The following is a 17,642-nucleotide window of genomic DNA, read 5'->3' on the forward strand; positions in this document are numbered from 1 at the left end:
ATTGGTGTGACAAACTTTCTTTGCAGTACCACTAATGAGATATCCTGGAAGAAATCTGTAAGAGAAGTACTCTTGGAAATTTTACAGTAAACTTGTCAAGTTTGCATTTCTAATGTATGGGCTATTATTTTTATTATCGAAAGTATGTATGGGCTATTATTAACATATTCCAAGTTGCATTTATGTATGTATCAGAAGTAGGCCCATTTGTGTTGTTCTCCTCAAAAAAAGAAAGAAAAAAAATACACTTAGACATCTTTAGACATATCAAAAGACTTTTAAGTTTTGCAGAGATTAAATTCATGCTCTGTTGTGTGTGTGTGTTTGTTTGTTTATTTTTCAGGAGGAATTCTTTCGCAGTGGCATTAGTAGAAGACTGGATTTAGTTGCTCTGCCGTGTGAGCTGTACTGGAACAGGGTGCATGGACACTGTGAGAATGAGTGTGAACGAGAAGGGGGGATACCTGGTGGACATTGGAGGCAGCTTCACTGAGGATGCCCCCAGACCCCCGGTCCCTGGGGAGGAGGGGGAACTGGTGTCCAGCGATGGCAGGCAATATAGCCACGGTTTTTACTCCTCCAAAAGCGAGAGCCTCAAGAGCGAGGCCTCCACGGCTACGCCCAGAAGGCCTGACCTGGACCTGGGCTACGAGCCAGAGGGCAGCGCCTCTCCAACACCCCCCTACCTGAAATGGGCCGAATCTCTGCACTCTCTCCTGGACGATCAAGATGGGATCCACCTGTTCAGGACTTTCTTGAAACAGGAGGAGTGCGCCGACATGTTGGACTTCTGGTTCGCCTGCAGCGGCTTCCGGAAACTGGAGGCCAACGAAGGCAACGAAGACAAGAAGGTGAGGTTAGCGAAAGCGATCTACAAAAAATATATCTTGGACAATAATGGGATAGTTTCCAGACAGATCAAACCAGCCACAAAGAGCTTCATCAAAGACTGCGTGATGAAATTGCACATCGACCCCGCTATGTTTGACCAAGCTCAGACTGAAATCCAGACCATGATGGAGGAGAACACCTACCCTTTGTTTTTGAAATCGGACATTTATTTGGAATATACCAGGACGGGAGGTGAGAGCCCCAAACTGTACAGTGACCAGAGCTCCGTGTCGGGGAACGGCAAGGTGTTGCCTGGGTATTTGCCGACTCTGAACGAGGACGAGGAGTGGAGGTGCGAGCAGGAGCCGGAGGAACATCCAGAGAGCGACCCCACCCCCAGTAATCGGCTCACCCAGAAGCTGCTTCTTGAGACGGCCCCTCAGCGCGTGGCCAGCAGTAAGAGATACCAGGAAGGCCAGGAGTACAGGTAAATCCTCAAAACTCAGAGAGAGGGAGAGAGAGAAAGAGGGAAAGCAAGAGTATGAGTGAGCCTGATCTCCCCCCCCCCCGCTGCACGTACAGCCTGAAAAAGGAGATAAAAAGGAGAGAGTCAGAGTTTAGCACAGCCCACCATAAGAGATGAGAAGAATGCAGTGTAGGCAGGGAGCTTAAAGCGCCTGTGACTTTGGTAGCTAGGCAGTGACTAGGTCACAGGAGTGTCTTTACCTGCTGTGAGGAGGGTGCAAGCGGGTTCTCTTTGTGCTCTCTGTGCAGGTGTTCTCTGAATGACAGGCTTTTATGGTAGAATAAAGCTTCCCCTCAAAAAAGCCCGACATGATTCCTCTTTTGAGTGTGCAAAATGGAGACCCTGGGTTTAACTGCAGTAAAAGAAGTTAGAAAGTGTTCCTCACAGAAGAGATTCATGTAAATTAGACCGTTAGAGAACTCTACTTAATTTTTTTTTTTTTTTAATCTACTGTCTAGCTAAAATGTCTAAAGATTTTTTTTTTCTCTTTTTTTAATCATCTCTGCTGTGAGAAACTTGCTTTCGTTTCTGAAGAACATCCTTATCTGTGTTTACCTGTGCTTTTTTTTTGTTTTAATCTAAAAGCATGTTTTATGACATGATCAGTTGTTTTATGAAACAAAACCTTTTCATTTCGTTCCAGCTGCATTTCACAGAACCACTTTTGCTTTTGGAATCAGGAATTTCTTCCCTTTAGTACCATGCGTGGCACATGTCTTTTATCTGCAGAGACAGGGATTTTAGAAAGCATGCTGTTACATTTACAACAAATCACTCGGTGCATCAGAACCCTCTGTCCCTTCATATGAACGAAATGGGATTTGGAGATGTGACTACTTAAGGATCTAATCCTTGTCCTGTTGGAATGGAAAGTTATGCTTGTGGGCTTTTGAGCAAGCAATGCTGAGGATTACAAAGCTTTTGTACCAGTGATTTTAAGACCACATATCAACAGTCTTACTGTTGTTGTTGTTTTTCTTTGTTTTGTTTTTTTTTTCTTCTATTTTTGGTTGGGGGGTTGTACATGTTTGCTGTCTCTGAATTTGTGCAATATAATTTTATTTCACAAACGTTGAGGCTTAAATGCTAAGCAGGCGTGCTAAGCTGGAGGAGGAGGAGGATGAGGAGGAGGGATTTGCTCAGACTGACTTAGCCTCTGTAAAATGTTCAGGAACACATTGTATTTCTGCTCCTCAAATGCGTTCAACAGCACTGCTATGCGCTGCTAGCAGCCTCACAGGCAGAGATGGTGTGGAATTGTGGAATTCTATCTGTAGAGGTTGACCCAGATTTTTTTCTTGCAACTGTCTCAGACAAACTTTGACATCTGTTGAAGATACAATCACACACTTCGGACCAAGAGCACGGTTCAGCTCTGTCATGCTTGTTTAAAGATGAAAACAACCCTAGGGGTAAAGGGATTTTTGACAGCAACAACAAAAAAAAGAAAAACAGAGTTAAAATCACTTTTTAAATTTCTTTTTTACCTCCGTGTTTCTGAGACAATATTGTGTCTAACACATCATTGTCTTTATTTCAGAGGAGACCATTTTTCCAACTATTTTTCAGATGAGTGTCTTTGCAGAATCTAAATTTCTTTTTCTTTTTTTTTTTCTTTTTTTCTTTCTTTTCCTTTTTTGATGTGAGAGGGCACCTCTTTTTAACAAGCTGCAACTCGTGACAAAATGAAAGACTTTGATTTTCAGAAACCACAAAAACACCCTCAACACTCCACCCAAGTGAATGTATATTCCATGGCCTCTGGTCGGGATTTTTAATTAAGATGAGCAAATGTATTTTTGAAGTAGTTCTCAAATTATTATTTCATTAGATGAAGTATTTGGCTGGAATTACAAAAAGATTTTGTTCATTTTTAAATAGCCTTTTAGGATCACCCTGCAGGTTTTTTGTCTAACTGAATTTTGCATTAGTCATATGCCCGTTGTTTCCTTTAAAATGACGGTTTAGTGAGATTATCCGGTTTTGATTTGGGTAGACTGGTTCGGTTTGCTGAACTGTCGGCTGAGCGGTTCTTTTTCCTCTTCCTCTTTAAATCTGGTTTGAGTTTTCGAATGTGATGCACAGGTGGCCTGAACTGGTGATTTAGATTTGGCGTCGCTGCTTTTCTTTAACAAACCAACCGGAGTAGTCCGAAAGCAAATTTATTCCATTTACAGGCCTGGAAAATCATGAAAACAATGTCAAGATCATCTCGGCAAAACCAAGAGAGGTGGATTTTTATGTTACACAAACCTTTTTGCAGAAACTTGCCTGAAAGGACTTGCACTAAGATGGTTCTTTGACTCTGGTCGGTGTAGATGTTCCACATCTAGTTCCGCAGGGCAACTGAGTCAACCTTAGCATGTCTTTCAGAATTTAAATTTTTTTGTTTTGTTTTGAATATCCCCATTGAGTGAGTGGTAGATCAGAGGTACTGAGGCTGAGAAACAGATAGCAAGGGTCATTCCCTCATATGTGCCTTAGTGAAGGAATACAGCTTCACTTTAGTCGGTCTGTGGAGATGGAAACCCTGCAGTATTCATATGTAAAATTGGGGGGGGGGGCTAAGATCAGATAATCATTGTCTTAGATAAAGAGAGGTGTGTAAATCAGTGGAACATCAGTGCTGCATACAACAGTTTAATGGTCTCTCAAATGCGCATCAGGATTTCTGTCAGTGCTCTTTGGTGTTTTAGTAAGGGCTTAATATTCAACGGTTTCTTTTTCTTTATCTTTCTTTTTTTTTCTTTTTTGCAGCATTCCAGCAGTACCTGTATACATTTTAAGTGATGCGATGTTGTCAGAACATCATTACCACGGTATCAAGTTGCAGTAGGCAAGACACCCTTATCTCGTGTTTAACATTCGATTTCAAACCACAGAAAATTCAATCAATCAGTTTTTGGATCTCTTGAATAATATAGAGGCTCCACAAACCCCATGATGGTTTTGGCAGCCTTTGTTTTGAGAGAAATCAAATGGAATATAAAATGATAGGCATGACTACGCATGCTGGTAAGGGCTGGGGGAGCCTTTCTCCTCGGGGCTCCATCTCTCTGATACCCTGAATATTGACATGCCTGCTGCTTGAATCATTAGAAGGCTATAGTTTGGATTGAGAGCTGGGAATAATCACTGGAGGCCGCAGTAGGCCGCAGTCTGCCTCCACTCCTTTTCCCTGCTCCTTAGCCTCAGTATTTACCGCTCATAAAGAAATGCCTCACTTTTTGCGGAATGTCCAATTTGCAGGTAGGAGTCAGCCATTTCCCGCTGTTCTGCCCCGTAGACAGAGACCTGCTCTCTGTTTAAAAAAGGGATCTGGATTTAGGTCTGTGTTTTCTGTGGTCCTTGCTCAGTTGATTCTTCTTATTTGATTAGCTTGTCATTTTTGTCGTCAGATATTGATTACAGATTTTTTTTTTTCTAGGGCAAGCTATGTTTTGACATAAATTTTTCCACATATACCACTTGTGTGCCTGCAATAAGTGCATTTTTTTTTTCTTGTCAAGCTACCAATGAGATGCTGTCATCCGTATATGCTTTATCATGTTAAATAAGCGATCAAGCACTTTTACTTAATTTAACTGTAGCTTTGGGCGTTTTTTATTCTTCTAGTATTATCACTGTTTTGTTGGTTTAAAGACCTCAAGTATTCTCTTTCAAAGAAGCTTAAGCTTCTCTTAGTTGTTTTTTGTACTTTAATGTCTTTGTAATATTAGACAATGGTTCTACATGCTGGATGTAGTCAACTGATGTGCTCTGTGCTCTGAACTGAGCTGTGATACTGTTGCTGACTGGTTTGTTTTCTTTTTTTTAGTCTAATACTTAGGCCTATTGTCAGTAAGTCAGTAAGGCTCACTGCAGATGTTGCATGTTTTAATCTGAGGTTCAAATGCTGACGTTCTTGATGGTATGTAAATGTTGAGAGAACTGTTTCCTTTAAATAAAGAAAGTGATTTGTTTAAGTCTAATATAAAATTGCATGATTGGCAAAGTTGAAAACAGCCCCCACCACCCAGATAGAGCACTGTCCTAAACGATGGTTCCACCAAATCTTCAAAGTGTTACAGGAGAAAAGAAATATCTGTCCATGTCTGCTCCCCCACACTTGAAAGGATTGGCAATATTAGCAAGACTGTAATCCTAGTAGAGTATAATATCACTGTCATGCTAAATTTCCATCAGTCCTTCTTGCGTGGTGCTAAGTCTTGCTTTTCTTAAAGAAACCAGGGTGTTGAACAGTTTTTGTTTTCCAACATTATTTTTGCAGATGATTTTTTACACTGTTTGCGAGGCTATATGTTTAGTCAAGATTAAACTAACTGTTATCTGTGACTTATTTGTTAAGATATGGTGTATCAGCAGAGTTGGGAAAATTCGGCGCCGTACATTGTGGCCGGCAACGTTTTAATTTACTTTACATTTGATAATTTTACAATGGTGCTGAGAGGCAACAAGGTCAAAGTACGTTTATTGAGAAGCCAGGTGTGCAACAAGCCTAACAATCAAAAATGGAAAAATGCTCCCAGGATATGTTGATTACACAGCAAAAAAGGCAAGTTCAGAATGACTTAAGTCTTACATCCTGAACTTTATGTTAACGGGTTTTGTGGCATTGGTATCCACACATTGGGGAATTTCTCCCCCATTTAACAAAGGGAATGAAAGTGGTTTACCTAACAGACTGTTAGACTTTTTTTTTTCACAGATAGTATTATTTGCCAGCTGATGCTGCTTTTTAGATAACAAAAGTTGGCGACGTCTAGGTCTAGTTGACAGAAATTTGGTGTGCCATCATAGTTCTACAACCTCTGCACACTATGTAGTTTTTTTTTATCAGGTTGTAATTACCTGTTAAACAGCATAACATCTATAAATTCATGTCTCTGTAGAGGGCATTTGACACTGCCCATTCTTTTATACATTGGGTTTATTTAACCGTAGACAAAGCACCGCATATGTTTTAAAATCTCAAACGGTGATGTTTTTTCAGGATGTTTAGAATTCATTGTCCAGGAAGATAGTCTGAGGTGTTCTGCAAGGCTCCTCTTTTGGTCCATTTGATTTGCTCAGGCCTTACTCAATTCATTTGTATGATTGTACGCTTATGATGAAGTCAAATGGGTTGACTTTATACTTTAAGGCTTTTTAAGACCCTCTGTTTAATTGCAGTGTAGTGTAAATGTACACTTTTTGAGGAGGCTCTCAATTAAACATAAGCAACCTTCCTCAGTGTCCAAGATGCACACTCACACACACGCATATATGTAAGGAATGGTGGAGTAGAGATGATAAAGCAAGCCTGCTGTGTGCTTTCTGTTTCAGAGTAATCGGTAAATCAGTTCGCTGAAGACCGCAAGCTTGCCAGAAGCTTTCTAAAGTGATATATAATGTGTTGATGTTTGTGTTATTTGTGGAAATTATATGGGCGGCGAGTCACATTTCATTGCTATTCATTCACAGATGGAAATGGTAAGATACAGTTACGGCAAGCTGTAGCAATGTGTAAATCATTGTCGCCCATCACGTGTGTGTGTGTATATATATATATATGTATATATATATATATATATATATATATATATATATATCTACACACACATATATGTAATATTTTTTCAATTGATAAAGGGTGTTTCAGTGCAGTCATGTCTCATCTTTCCTCTTTGCTCTATGCTATGTTCACAGACATGCGCAGTGGAGAGAACCCATCAACCCTTACTACGTCAACACAGGCTATGCCTTGGCTCCCGCAACCAGTGCCAACGATAGTGAGCAGCAGAGCATGTCCAGTGACGCAGACACACTCTCCCTGACCGACAGCAGTGTGTACGTACACATCCAAACACACACACACACACACACACACACTCATGCACTCTTCCCTCACTGCCTCTCTGACAGTGCCGTGCACGCCGTAGACATCCCCTCACAAACACACTGCGGTGGATTATTCCGGCGCACGGCTTTGCTGAGCTGAAAAATAAAATAAAAAAAATTTGCCACGTATCTTCAAGTCATTTTTTTTTTTTAGCAGGATTTGCCTGTTTGCCACCACTGATCCTGCAGAGCTAGAAATAAACTGAAAAAAGAGACACAATTAAAAGCCAGTCTTTTTTTTTTTTTGATTCTGGTCGATCCAGACAGCTTTGGGCAGGCTCTGGTCTCAGAACGGTGTCTCGTGAACAGAGATGAACTCTCTTCATAGAGCTGTGGGTATGGACACAAATCTGCTCTCCTCTGAGGAAGGCCATCTGCTCATTAACCACGCCAATGAAAGCTCCTAAATGTCATTACTTATGCTAATTATAGAGCCTCAAATTGGGAGGTACTAAGGGCCGTGGACTGTAATTTGAAGGCATCAACTTGTTTCCTTTTAAATTAGGTTACTTCGAATTTAAAGAAAATAGTCTTTGCATTGTTGTCAAGGACAAAAGGGTATTGACATAATAAAGAGATATTAATTATTGAAAGCAAAAAAAGCTCCCCGAGTGTACTTGTGGAGAGAAAATGTGTCCATTTGACATTCTGTTGGTTTAATGTTTTTTCTCTGCCAACAATGATTTCTTGTAGAATTTGAGTGAAAGTCCCTAAAGGAAACAAAAACAAAAACAAAGGCATGTATTTTCACAGACAGAAAACAAATAGAAAGGAATTATTTATCAATCGAACATTCACTGACCATCCTGTTGTCCCAACCACCCATCTGATACACTCAGTTTTCCACTTGAGGCTCTGTCCCAAAGCACACGCTGTTATTCAACGCAGTCCACCCCCCCCCCCCGCTCTCCCAGTCTTCCTCCTTAACAGGAAGTGTGTTTCCTTTGATGGAGTTGAGTGAGGATGTGTTGGCAGAGGGAAAGAGGCCAAAAAAAGAGGAAAAAAAAGGGTGCGTGTGAAGTTCAGAGATGGCACTGGGGAGCTGCGTTAAAGAAACATGAAAGCCAACTCTGCAGGACACAAACATGTGTCTGAAGTAGTGTAGATTAGAGGCCATTATCTGCTGTTTGCCTCAGAGCCCTTGCTGGAGTGGATGGGTACTCAGCAGGACCCTCAGTAGTAGGGGGATTAAAGCTTATGGTGTCCATGTCAGAGAGGGACACCCAGCTGACAATGCTCTGATGCTTCCACTCGTTTCTGCTAACGCTTCAGACACGCCACCGAAATTCGCTTGAATGAACTCCGTGTTTTAACTTCTTCTAATCGAACAAGTGTTTTACATTTGTGATTTTTCTCGTGTTGTTCGGCTGGTCAACCCTCAATCCGTGGCAATGCTGCCGATAAATGTTAGACGAACATCTGAAAATGTTACATATCGTTTTTTTTTTCCCTCCAACTTTAGATGTCGAGGATCCTTGTCATGGTTTTATACATCAGGCTATTAACATATATTATAGTGTTTCACAGCTCGTAATAGAACACGATGTTCTTTCTTTGTGTGTATTGTTTATTTTCCTCTCAGAGATGGGGTTCCACCGTACAGATACCGCAAACAGCATCGAAGAGAGATGCACGAGAGTGCCAAAGCTAACGGGCGTGTGCCACTACCTCACATTCCTGTAAGTATACCTGCTGTTTACACAAGAGCAAAACTACTCAATGCTTACATGTCTCAGGCATTGTGTTCTTTTCCTCCCCTTTCTCTTCCTCTGTCTGCCTGCTTGCCTGTCTGTCTGTCTGTCTGTCTGTCTCCTTCCCTCTCTTTCTCTGTTGTTTCTCTTTTTCCTGTTTTCCATGTGTCCATCATCTCAGGTCTCTCCCTCTTTTTTTTTTTTGTCATTTCCTCTTCTCCCACTTTACTCTTTGTTTCCTCCCTTTCTCTCTCTCTGTCTCTCTCTCTCTCGCCCTCTCGCTCTCTCTCTCTCTCTTGCTCTCTGTCTTCCTCTCTCCCCTTCCATCTTGAAATGAATGTGCATTCTTAAGATGCTCAGTGGAGGCTGTAGGCTTTGATCATGTGCTGGTGAATAGCTGATGTGTAGTGTGTGTGTGAGAGAGGGAGAGGGAGGATGCTGTCTAAAGCGTTTCTTATGCTTCTCTTCAGCTGGATGTGCTCGGTTCCCCTCTGATGGCAGGCTTCCCCTGCTGCAACAGCTCCAGCATAATTGGAGCCTCTGAGTCAGGAATCCAATTTAAAAAAGCAAACAGACGCTCCCTTACCAGGGGCTTGGCTCATCATGGTCTAAAATGAGAGCAATTCTAGCTGTAACATCTCCTATTTAACTGAGATGGTCTAATGGCAGCGCTCTCACCATTTGCGAACATACGTGTCTGGGACTAAACAGTATCGCTCAGGTTATGAATGCTATAAAACCATTTGTAGCGCTCTGAATTGGCCTCAAATGTATATATTTTTTCATTCTGGCTATAGGTTTTGCAACAAGAATGATTCAGATCTTCACACAAATAATTCTCTCTAAATTGTCATACAGGACAGGCAGGCCTATCCACCGCATGCTTTGTCTCTCGGATATGGAGAGAGCGAGAGAGAGAGAGAAAGAAAAAAAGGCTTTCTGTTCTTAAAGGGAGGTCTGCTGCAGTGAAGCGGTGACAGTAGCCATAACATCTTGTGGAGAGTAGACAGATATTGCCGCTTCACTGGGAGGGTGAGCAGCGTGGGCTGGGAACGAGTCAAATGAATTCAAACAAAACTCAGCCACAGAACAAAGGCACGAGGGAGAGAAGGATTCAGATAAAAGTTTGACCCTTGTAATCAAGCTTTTAAAAGTCCTCAAGTTTTAACCGGATGTGCTTCAGAAGCAGCCTTCGAGACTGTTTGTAAATAGGTTTTTTTATTTTTTTTATTTTTTTATAAAGCCTGCAGCCTGTTTTGTAGCATTCCATGTGTTTCATATGGAGAGGTTAGGTGATCAGGCCTGCAGGGATGTCTGCTTATTCACTGACATCTGCTGATACAGCCACTTGACGTCTGATGCGTTCTTCCAAGGGCGGTAATGATTTTAATTTTCGTAGGTCGTAAGAGGAGCGTAGCGTTTTCAGTCTTTGACGAGAGTTTTCCTCCTGCTTCCCACGACCACACAAAATCAAAGGTGTAGCATCTTCAAGCTTTGATCGGACTTGCTCCGGGGCCAGTCTCCAAGTCTATTTGCAAGTCCATATTTTTAGGTGAATAATGCGATTCCCAAGCTAGCATAAAAGTAGAAAACAGTTCGATCTATCCCTTTGATCTAATGATATGACTCATTTTTTTATGATTTAATCTGCACTGATTAAGAGTGATTATTGCTGTTATCCTGTCAGCCATTAAGGAGCCAGCTCCACATAAGACGTCTCAGTTGACTTGGCCTTGTGCAAGAGGACATTGAGATGAAAGACAGCAGAGGCCGGGTTTGGCTAAAGCCATATTCACATAAAAGGTTTTTTTTTTTTTTTTATGGAGTCAGTTGACATTGTAGGCAGCAAACTGCACCTTGGCTGGAGTTTATCAGAGTTAGACACTGTCGTTTCCATTTGCACGCAGGCCTTATGTTGTATTTGTCTGATAAATGTGTCTCGCCTGTTTTGATACTGACGTCTCCTCTCTCGTTACTGCGCAAAGATCGTTTCGTTGTCTCTCTCTCTCTCTCCCCTTTGCCTACACATCTAACCACTCCCTTCTTTCACTATCTCTCTTTCTCCAAGAACAAAGCTCCCTGAAAGTCAACGTGTGGTCCTTCTGGTCTAAAATCTGGCATCCAATTCTTCTGTTTGCAGCGCACAAACCGGATGCCAAAGGATATTCACGTGGAGCCAGAGAAGTTTGCGGCCGAGCTGATCAGCAAGCTGGAGGGAGTGCTGAGAGAGCGGGAGGCGCAGGAGAAGCTGGAAGAACGACTCAAGAGAGTCCGACTGGTACGTGTCCGAGGCCAAGCCACCTGCCTCTGCATTTCAAGAGGCTCTTCAGCCTTTTTTTTCCCACCTTCAATATCTCTTCAACGCGTATCTGTTTTACAGCTTAAGAGCGTCGGGTTTTTCGGCTTCTCCTTTCCGTAATCAACTTCTTCAGAGTTGACTTGGCGGCCCGGAGCGCATATGTAATCAAAAAAAAAAAAAGAAAAGAAAAGGAAAAACAACACAAAAAAAAACAAAACCCCTAGCGTATTTCTCTCAGTGGCAGATGACTTAGCGGCACTTCTGCCGTCGCTTTGAAAAGAGTTTCAGATGGAGTTTATCAGGGAGCTGTGTTCATTTATGTAGCTTTTGTTTTGGGCATCAGGTGGAACACCTGCAGATTGAAGCACCGGCGAGAGCGCTGCAGTGTAATGACTTTGTTTGAAGTGCGTCGGGGCGTGAAGAAATGCCTGCGCGCTCCGCAAAATGGAATCTTTTTCCAAACACAAAGCCCGGTGTTAAAGTCTCAGGGCTGATAATTTATTGTAGCTTGGCCTCCTGCTAGAGAGGAAGTGCTGTCAAGCAACAGTAGGTTTTAGTTATTAAGAACTCAGCCCGGGAACTTTGTTGTGTCTTAATTGATATTCTCATTGTGGCCTCATCCTCAGAGATTAGCGGTTTCTTTTTTTTTTTTTTTTTTTTTTGATTCAGTACCTTTCAGAACTGAAGCATCTAAACTCATTTCAACTTGTTCCATTTGTAGTCTTTTTATGATTTTGTATCCATAGCACGTTAGCATTCTTACTCTGCAATTTCTCATGGGTAAACAGTGACGAGTTGAATTTTGTCTCTGACAAATAACTGTCTGAACAGTTTAGTCTATGAAGTTTTCTCTCCGCACACTTAGAATATGGATGACAGAGGGTTGCAGAACTACCTTTGCTGGAATCCAGATGCTGTGTTTTAAATGAAGTAAAAGTGTCAGATCCAATACATCAGAGAGAGATTACAACTGGTCTCACTTTTACTGAGAATTTTAGAGAAACCAAAAAAAACGTAAAAACGCAGGTTTGAAAATGAACGCACGTCTTTCAGACATTCTTTAGTCATTGTTAAGATCGGATGACATGGCTTCCAGATGACCATGACTCTGTACTGTTCAACCCTGTTCACTGCTTTGTTAGGCCCATAATCTTTTCTCTGTTCCTTTTCACGCGTTTTTAGAAACAAAGTCGGCTATCTGTCCTCTCCAGTGTTGTTGTTCAATTTTTTTTTCACAGACTCTATAATATGTGTGTAAAATTTCACTCAAAAAATACATTTCTCCTGTTATCTTAAGTTTATCTAACATAAACTCTTTTGCACGGAACATGTCCCCCCCAAAAAAAAAAAGAAAAAAAAAGTAACATACAGAAGCAACGACATTGCTGTCAACTCTGCTGTCTTCTGTTCTGCATGGTGATCTTGACCACTAGTGCAATAATTATCTGGAAGTCATCCCAAGCCATATCCGCTGCACTGACTTGTTGGCACCTTGCGTTTTGGGTGGCTGCAGGTTCTCAGCCTCCATCCCCTGTACTTTTTTTTTTTTTTTTTTTTTGGCATAGTAGGTGTAGAGCAGAGTATGAAGAGATGAGCTGTCCAGCTGTTCAGACAGAAATATCAGTGTGTGCCAAATCCTCTAAAAGCCTCAGCTACCTGCTTGGTTTCTGATACCTGGAAAGGGCATCAAAGCGACGCTCACATAAATTACCCCCACTCCCCACCTCCGCCTATCCTCTGCCTCCCACCTGCAGTTGCCGTAGTCACCAAAAGTCATGAGCAAGTTTGCAAGAGAACAAGATGCTGTGGGAAGTTCTGCCAACTCGGGTCACGCAGGAGACGTTCCGTGACACCGGTGAAATTGGAGACTGAGATGACGTTCCTGTGGGCTTGGTTTCCTTTCTTTTATAATTGAGCCTTGGCTGTAGGTGGCGTGACAGCTGATAATTCTCTCTCTACTGAGCACATGCATAAAGCAAGAAACAGCATGTGTGAGATGAAGGAGGTCAGGTGATGGAGCCCGCAGAGACATCTGCTTGTGTACCTGCATCTGCTGGTATAACTTTGTAACATTAGAAATGTTTTTCCAAGAGTGGTAGTGATCTTCATTTTCACAGATCATTTGAATGGTATCTTCTATCACAGATCATTTAATTACTACCCCCCTCCCCCCCCAACCTAAACAGGAGTTCAGAGAAAAGTCTATCAAGTGTGGAAACGGCTTTCTCTGTCTTCCTCTTGATGTCAACAATATATGTTCTTTTATCACCTTGCAGTTTTGCTCAGTTTGATGTCATTCGCTCTTTTATTGTAGCATCTAAAGCAAGCTCTTTTTTTGTCTTTTGCAGGAAGAGGAAGGTGATGATGCAGATGTCTCCTCAGCGCCCTCTTTGACTAGTCATAGACTGCCCCCTGCTGTGCATACGCAGCACTACAGTGCTCGCTACTCCGACATGAGCTACAACGGCCTGCAACTGCGTGACGCGCACGAGGAGAATCCCGAAAGCATCCTGGACGAACACGTCCAGCGCGTCATGAAGACGCCCGGCTGCCAGTCGCCCGGCACGGGCCGCCACTCGCCCAAGTCCCGCTCTCCGGACGGGCTGCCCGCGGGCAAGATGCCCGGCCTCATGATGCCGCCGTCGGGCGGACAGGGCAAGCACCAGGCCAGGCTGGGGCCCAAAGGCGACACCGCGCACATGTACCATCACAAACACCACGTCCACCATGCCATGGGCGGCAAGCCCAAGGAGCAGGTGGAGGCTGAGGCCGCCATGAGAGTCCACGGCAGTTTCCCTTGGGGCGTGGAGCAGCACCACTATGGATCCAAGTCGCGGAACTACGCCGACGGCATGCCGATGGGTGCCGGCCCCATGGATCCCATGAACTATGGGTACGTCCAGGCTCTCGCGATAACGTGATCCATTCTCTTTTTTCTGTGGCCTCTGTGATTAAGTTTCAGTTTGTTGACGATCTTATTCCTCTCTCAAGAAGCAAAGGCAGTACGCTGTCGAAACGGCCGTTTAAGAAGGGTGACGACCCTCGCAGCTTCGAGATGCGAGAAGCCATGCCTACTGAGGAACTGGAGAGAAACCAAAAGATCCTTCAGTGGATGATGGAAGGAGAAAAAGAGGCTGGGCGCTATAAGAGGAGTCCCTATGGGTGAGTGGAACTCTCCTCAAGCAGTCTGTTTTAGTGCTTATCTTTGGGGGAGCATTTCATGACGCTTTCTCCTCAGGAAATGTATTGCTTTCAGTGTCTAAATCAGGAGCTCCCTATAAGAGATGAGTTACCCCATGTAGTGGCATATATGCTTGTCTTTACCTTTCCCAGTGTTTGTTTTTGTTCACGAAGTAAAGAAAAAAAAAAAAAAATCACTCTTTGTTCAGGAGCATCTTGGGGTCCAAGAAAGCCCAGGGTCACGATGTATCCAGGCCCAGTTCGGTGGAGCGCCCGGGGGCAGTTCACCCGTGGGTCAGCGCGCAGCTTCGCAACAACGTGCAGCCTTCTCATCCTTTCATCCAGGACCCCACCATGCCTCCCAACCCCGCGCCCAACCCCCTCATTCAGCTGGAGGAGGCCCGCAGGCGGCTTGAGGAAGAGAAGAAGAAGTCTGGAACCCTGCAGACCAAGCAGAGGTGAGAAACCTTATCAGAGCGGAAAAACATGAATCCCAGCATCTCCATCACGACTGACCGTTTCCCTCAACTCCAGGGTTTTGTTGGTGTGTCTGTGTTGTACAGATGTGGACTTTACTCGGGCCTTAGATTTTTTTTTTTTTTTTTTTTTGTGATTTTTGTCTTTCCATTTCTAAAGCCAACTGACGTAGCACTAACAGTAGGCTTTGATGCTCCGGTAGTGAGTATGCGGACAAAGCTCTCAAAGGGCTTTTTTTTTTTTTTTTGCGGTTGTTTTTCATTGAACGATTTCTCTACATACATGCCTGGATCCTGTGCGTGCGTGCGTGGGTGCGTGTGTGTCTGTGAGGCGGGGGTGGTGTGTCTGTGAGGTGGGGGTGGTGCGTTTGGCTGATGGTGCCGGAGCCCACGGCTGGCGTCTAATTCCCAGGGTTGTTCCTTAGGTATGTGATGGAGGTGATCCAACGGGGGCGCGCGGCAGTCAGGCCCGCCCTGTTCCCCCCGCTCAACGTGGTGCCCGCTGTCTCCGACACAGAGCTCTCCGAGTCCGAGTACGTTCAGCTGTCCTCCAAAATGTCCCCGCCACCCCACCCCACCCATCCCTACCCCAACCCTCGCGTTCCCCCCCGTACCTCTGTCCACCACTGCCACCAGCACCCGTATGAGCCTGGCCTACAGCAGGGCTGTGGAGCATGTAACTCACCTTTATTCCACTAACATCTTACAGCCTCCCCTTCTGTTTGTGTCCTCATCTGTCCTCCCAGTCGACTTTAGGATCCCAGTACGAAAACTTGCTCAGGCTCCCTAATAGTTAGTCGCAGTAGTAGTAGTTGGTGTTCTGCCTGCTACTAGTGCTTGTTGTCTTGGAAAGATTTGCGTGAACCATGTCTCCAAAGTGATGAATCTTTAGATGCGGCATCTTGTAGATCCCTTTGTATGTAAATCTGTCTGGTTCGGATTTGAAACCCCTTTTACTCTGCAAAAGGATGTAGAGCCGTCGATGTTTCTCAAGCCAAAAGGCTTTAACGGGGTATTTTTGGCTCCTGTTAGGAAGCACTGGCTCCCTTTGAAGTTCCATCGCTCCGTCCGTTAGATAAATGTTTGGGTAATGCCGGGGGACATCAGAGTTTTTTTTTTATCTTGAGCGGATAGGAGTGGTGACATGAAGGATACACCATCAAATGTGAGAGGAACATCAGACTAACAGCTGGAACGTCCAGCTACACGGTTTTGTTTGTTTGTCTTTTAAGGTTGTAGTTGGCAGCAAGTATATTAAAACTCGTCTGACCAGTAAACTAAACCCTGCCAGTTAGCCTTACTGGACAGTCTTACTGGTGTAACTAGATACCAGAGTGCAGGGGCCAGTCCAGTACCTGCCGTGAAACATTGACTGTGTCTGACATCCTTATGTGACACTCTTCTCATCTCATTGTCATGCTCAAGTTGCAGAGTGCCTTTTGGTTTGTTTTGTTGCGTTTTTGAATTGCCCTGGGAGGTGTAAAGGAGACTTTTTTTTTTTTTTTTTTTAACATAATGGTAATGGTAACATAATTTTTTCCCTGCTTGTTTTTGTCTTTTAATTGGAAGTGTCTCTTTCCTTTGCAGGCACAAAGCGATGAAGAAGCAGCCGTGTGAGAACATCACAGTGGCCTATTACTTCTGTGGCGAGCCCATCCCATACAGGACCTCTGTCAAAGGCAGGATTGTGACTCTGGGACAGTTTAAAGAACTGCTGACCAAGAAAGGGAGCTACAGGTGATTCATTTAGTTATTTTTGTCTTTTTTTTTCCTTTCTTAAATGTATTTAGCTAATTATCATTACAGTTATGAATCTGAGAATTCAGTAAAAAAAATAAATAAATAAAAATAACACTTGTGTCTTTTCCGTCTCTCCTCACCGTTAAGGTATTATTTCAAGAAGGTGAGCGATGAGTTTGACTGCGGAGTTGTGTTTGAAGAGGTACGTGAGGATGAGGCGATCCTGCCCATTTTCGAGGAGAAGATCATCGGAAAAGTGGAGAAGATTGACTGACGTGAACATAGAGAAACAGAGAGAGAGAGAGAGAGAAAGAAAAAAAGAGAAAGATACTGAGAATGTGGGGGAGGAGAAGATAGAACTATCTGTTCTTTGTAGAGAAAGGGAATGCGTGGTCTGCGTGTGTGTGTGTGTGAGTGCATGAGACGTGAGAGAGAGAGAGAGTGTGTGAGAGACAGAGAGAGAAAGTGTATGTGTGTTTGTGTGCATGTGTAGGTGCAGAAGAGAAATGGTACAGGGCATGTGAATCTACAGGAGGCTGAAAAAGCCATAAAGGAACCAGGAGGAGTCATGCGGAGGGAGGAGGGGAAGGAGGTCGCTGTGGGAAGTACACTATTGACTTTAAGGCTTTCACCTCTGGACAAAGGCTTTAGTGGTGCCACTCAGCTGCTCTGGGCTAGCGGTCTCGTGTGCAGGCTGACAGCCAACACGGACTGAAAACCAACAAGGCAGCCTACTCACATCTTTGGTATATTTCTAACTCTGAAAAAAAAAATGTAATGTAGCAATGTAAAGTTTGACTAGAGAAAGAAAAGTACTATAAATATGTTTACTAAAGCATATTTTTGATATGACAATATAAAGAAGGAAGGTATCCTTTCTAATGTAACAACTCTTGTAATTTTTATATGTACTGGTACCAGATGTGTACAAACTGTCTGTTTAAAAAAAAAACAACAAAAAAAAAGAAGAAGAAGAAAAACAAAAAACAAAAGAGAAACTTTTATATCTATTTAAATAT

At 43.3% G+C, this 17,642-nt stretch overlaps 1 protein-coding gene across 5 annotated transcripts in view; it reads left to right on the top strand.

Moving 5' to 3' along the window:
* Window positions 1-17,088, top strand: part of axin1 (axin 1) — an 18,916-nt gene extending 1,828 nt beyond the window's left edge. The window contains exons 2-11 of one of the 5 annotated variants that reach the window (XM_030790057.1): window positions 344-1,318; window positions 7,046-7,186; window positions 8,820-8,916; window positions 11,069-11,206; window positions 13,576-14,120; window positions 14,219-14,389; window positions 14,620-14,865; window positions 15,309-15,416; window positions 16,471-16,620; window positions 16,771-17,088. In XM_030790057.1, coding sequence (XP_030645917.1) covers window positions 423-1,318; window positions 7,046-7,186; window positions 8,820-8,916; window positions 11,069-11,206; window positions 13,576-14,120; window positions 14,219-14,389; window positions 14,620-14,865; window positions 15,309-15,416; window positions 16,471-16,620; window positions 16,771-16,897 — 2,619 coding nt within the window. In that variant the 5' untranslated portion in view covers window positions 344-422 and the 3' untranslated portion in view covers window positions 16,898-17,088. Of the gene's footprint in view, window positions 1-343; window positions 1,319-7,045; window positions 7,187-8,819; window positions 8,917-11,068; window positions 11,207-13,575; window positions 14,121-14,218; window positions 14,390-14,616; window positions 14,884-15,308; window positions 15,417-16,470; window positions 16,621-16,770 lie in introns of those variants that run through there. The other 4 variants (XM_030790058.1, XM_030790060.1, XM_030790059.1 and 1 more) reach the window with 4 other exon arrangements.
* The last annotated feature ends 554 nt before the right edge of the window (window positions 17,089-17,642 follow it).

The sequence above is a fragment of the Chanos chanos genome, chromosome 13 (assembly GCF_902362185.1).
Source record: "Chanos chanos chromosome 13, fChaCha1.1, whole genome shotgun sequence".
Lineage (NCBI taxonomy): Eukaryota > Metazoa > Chordata > Actinopteri > Gonorynchiformes > Chanidae > Chanos > Chanos chanos.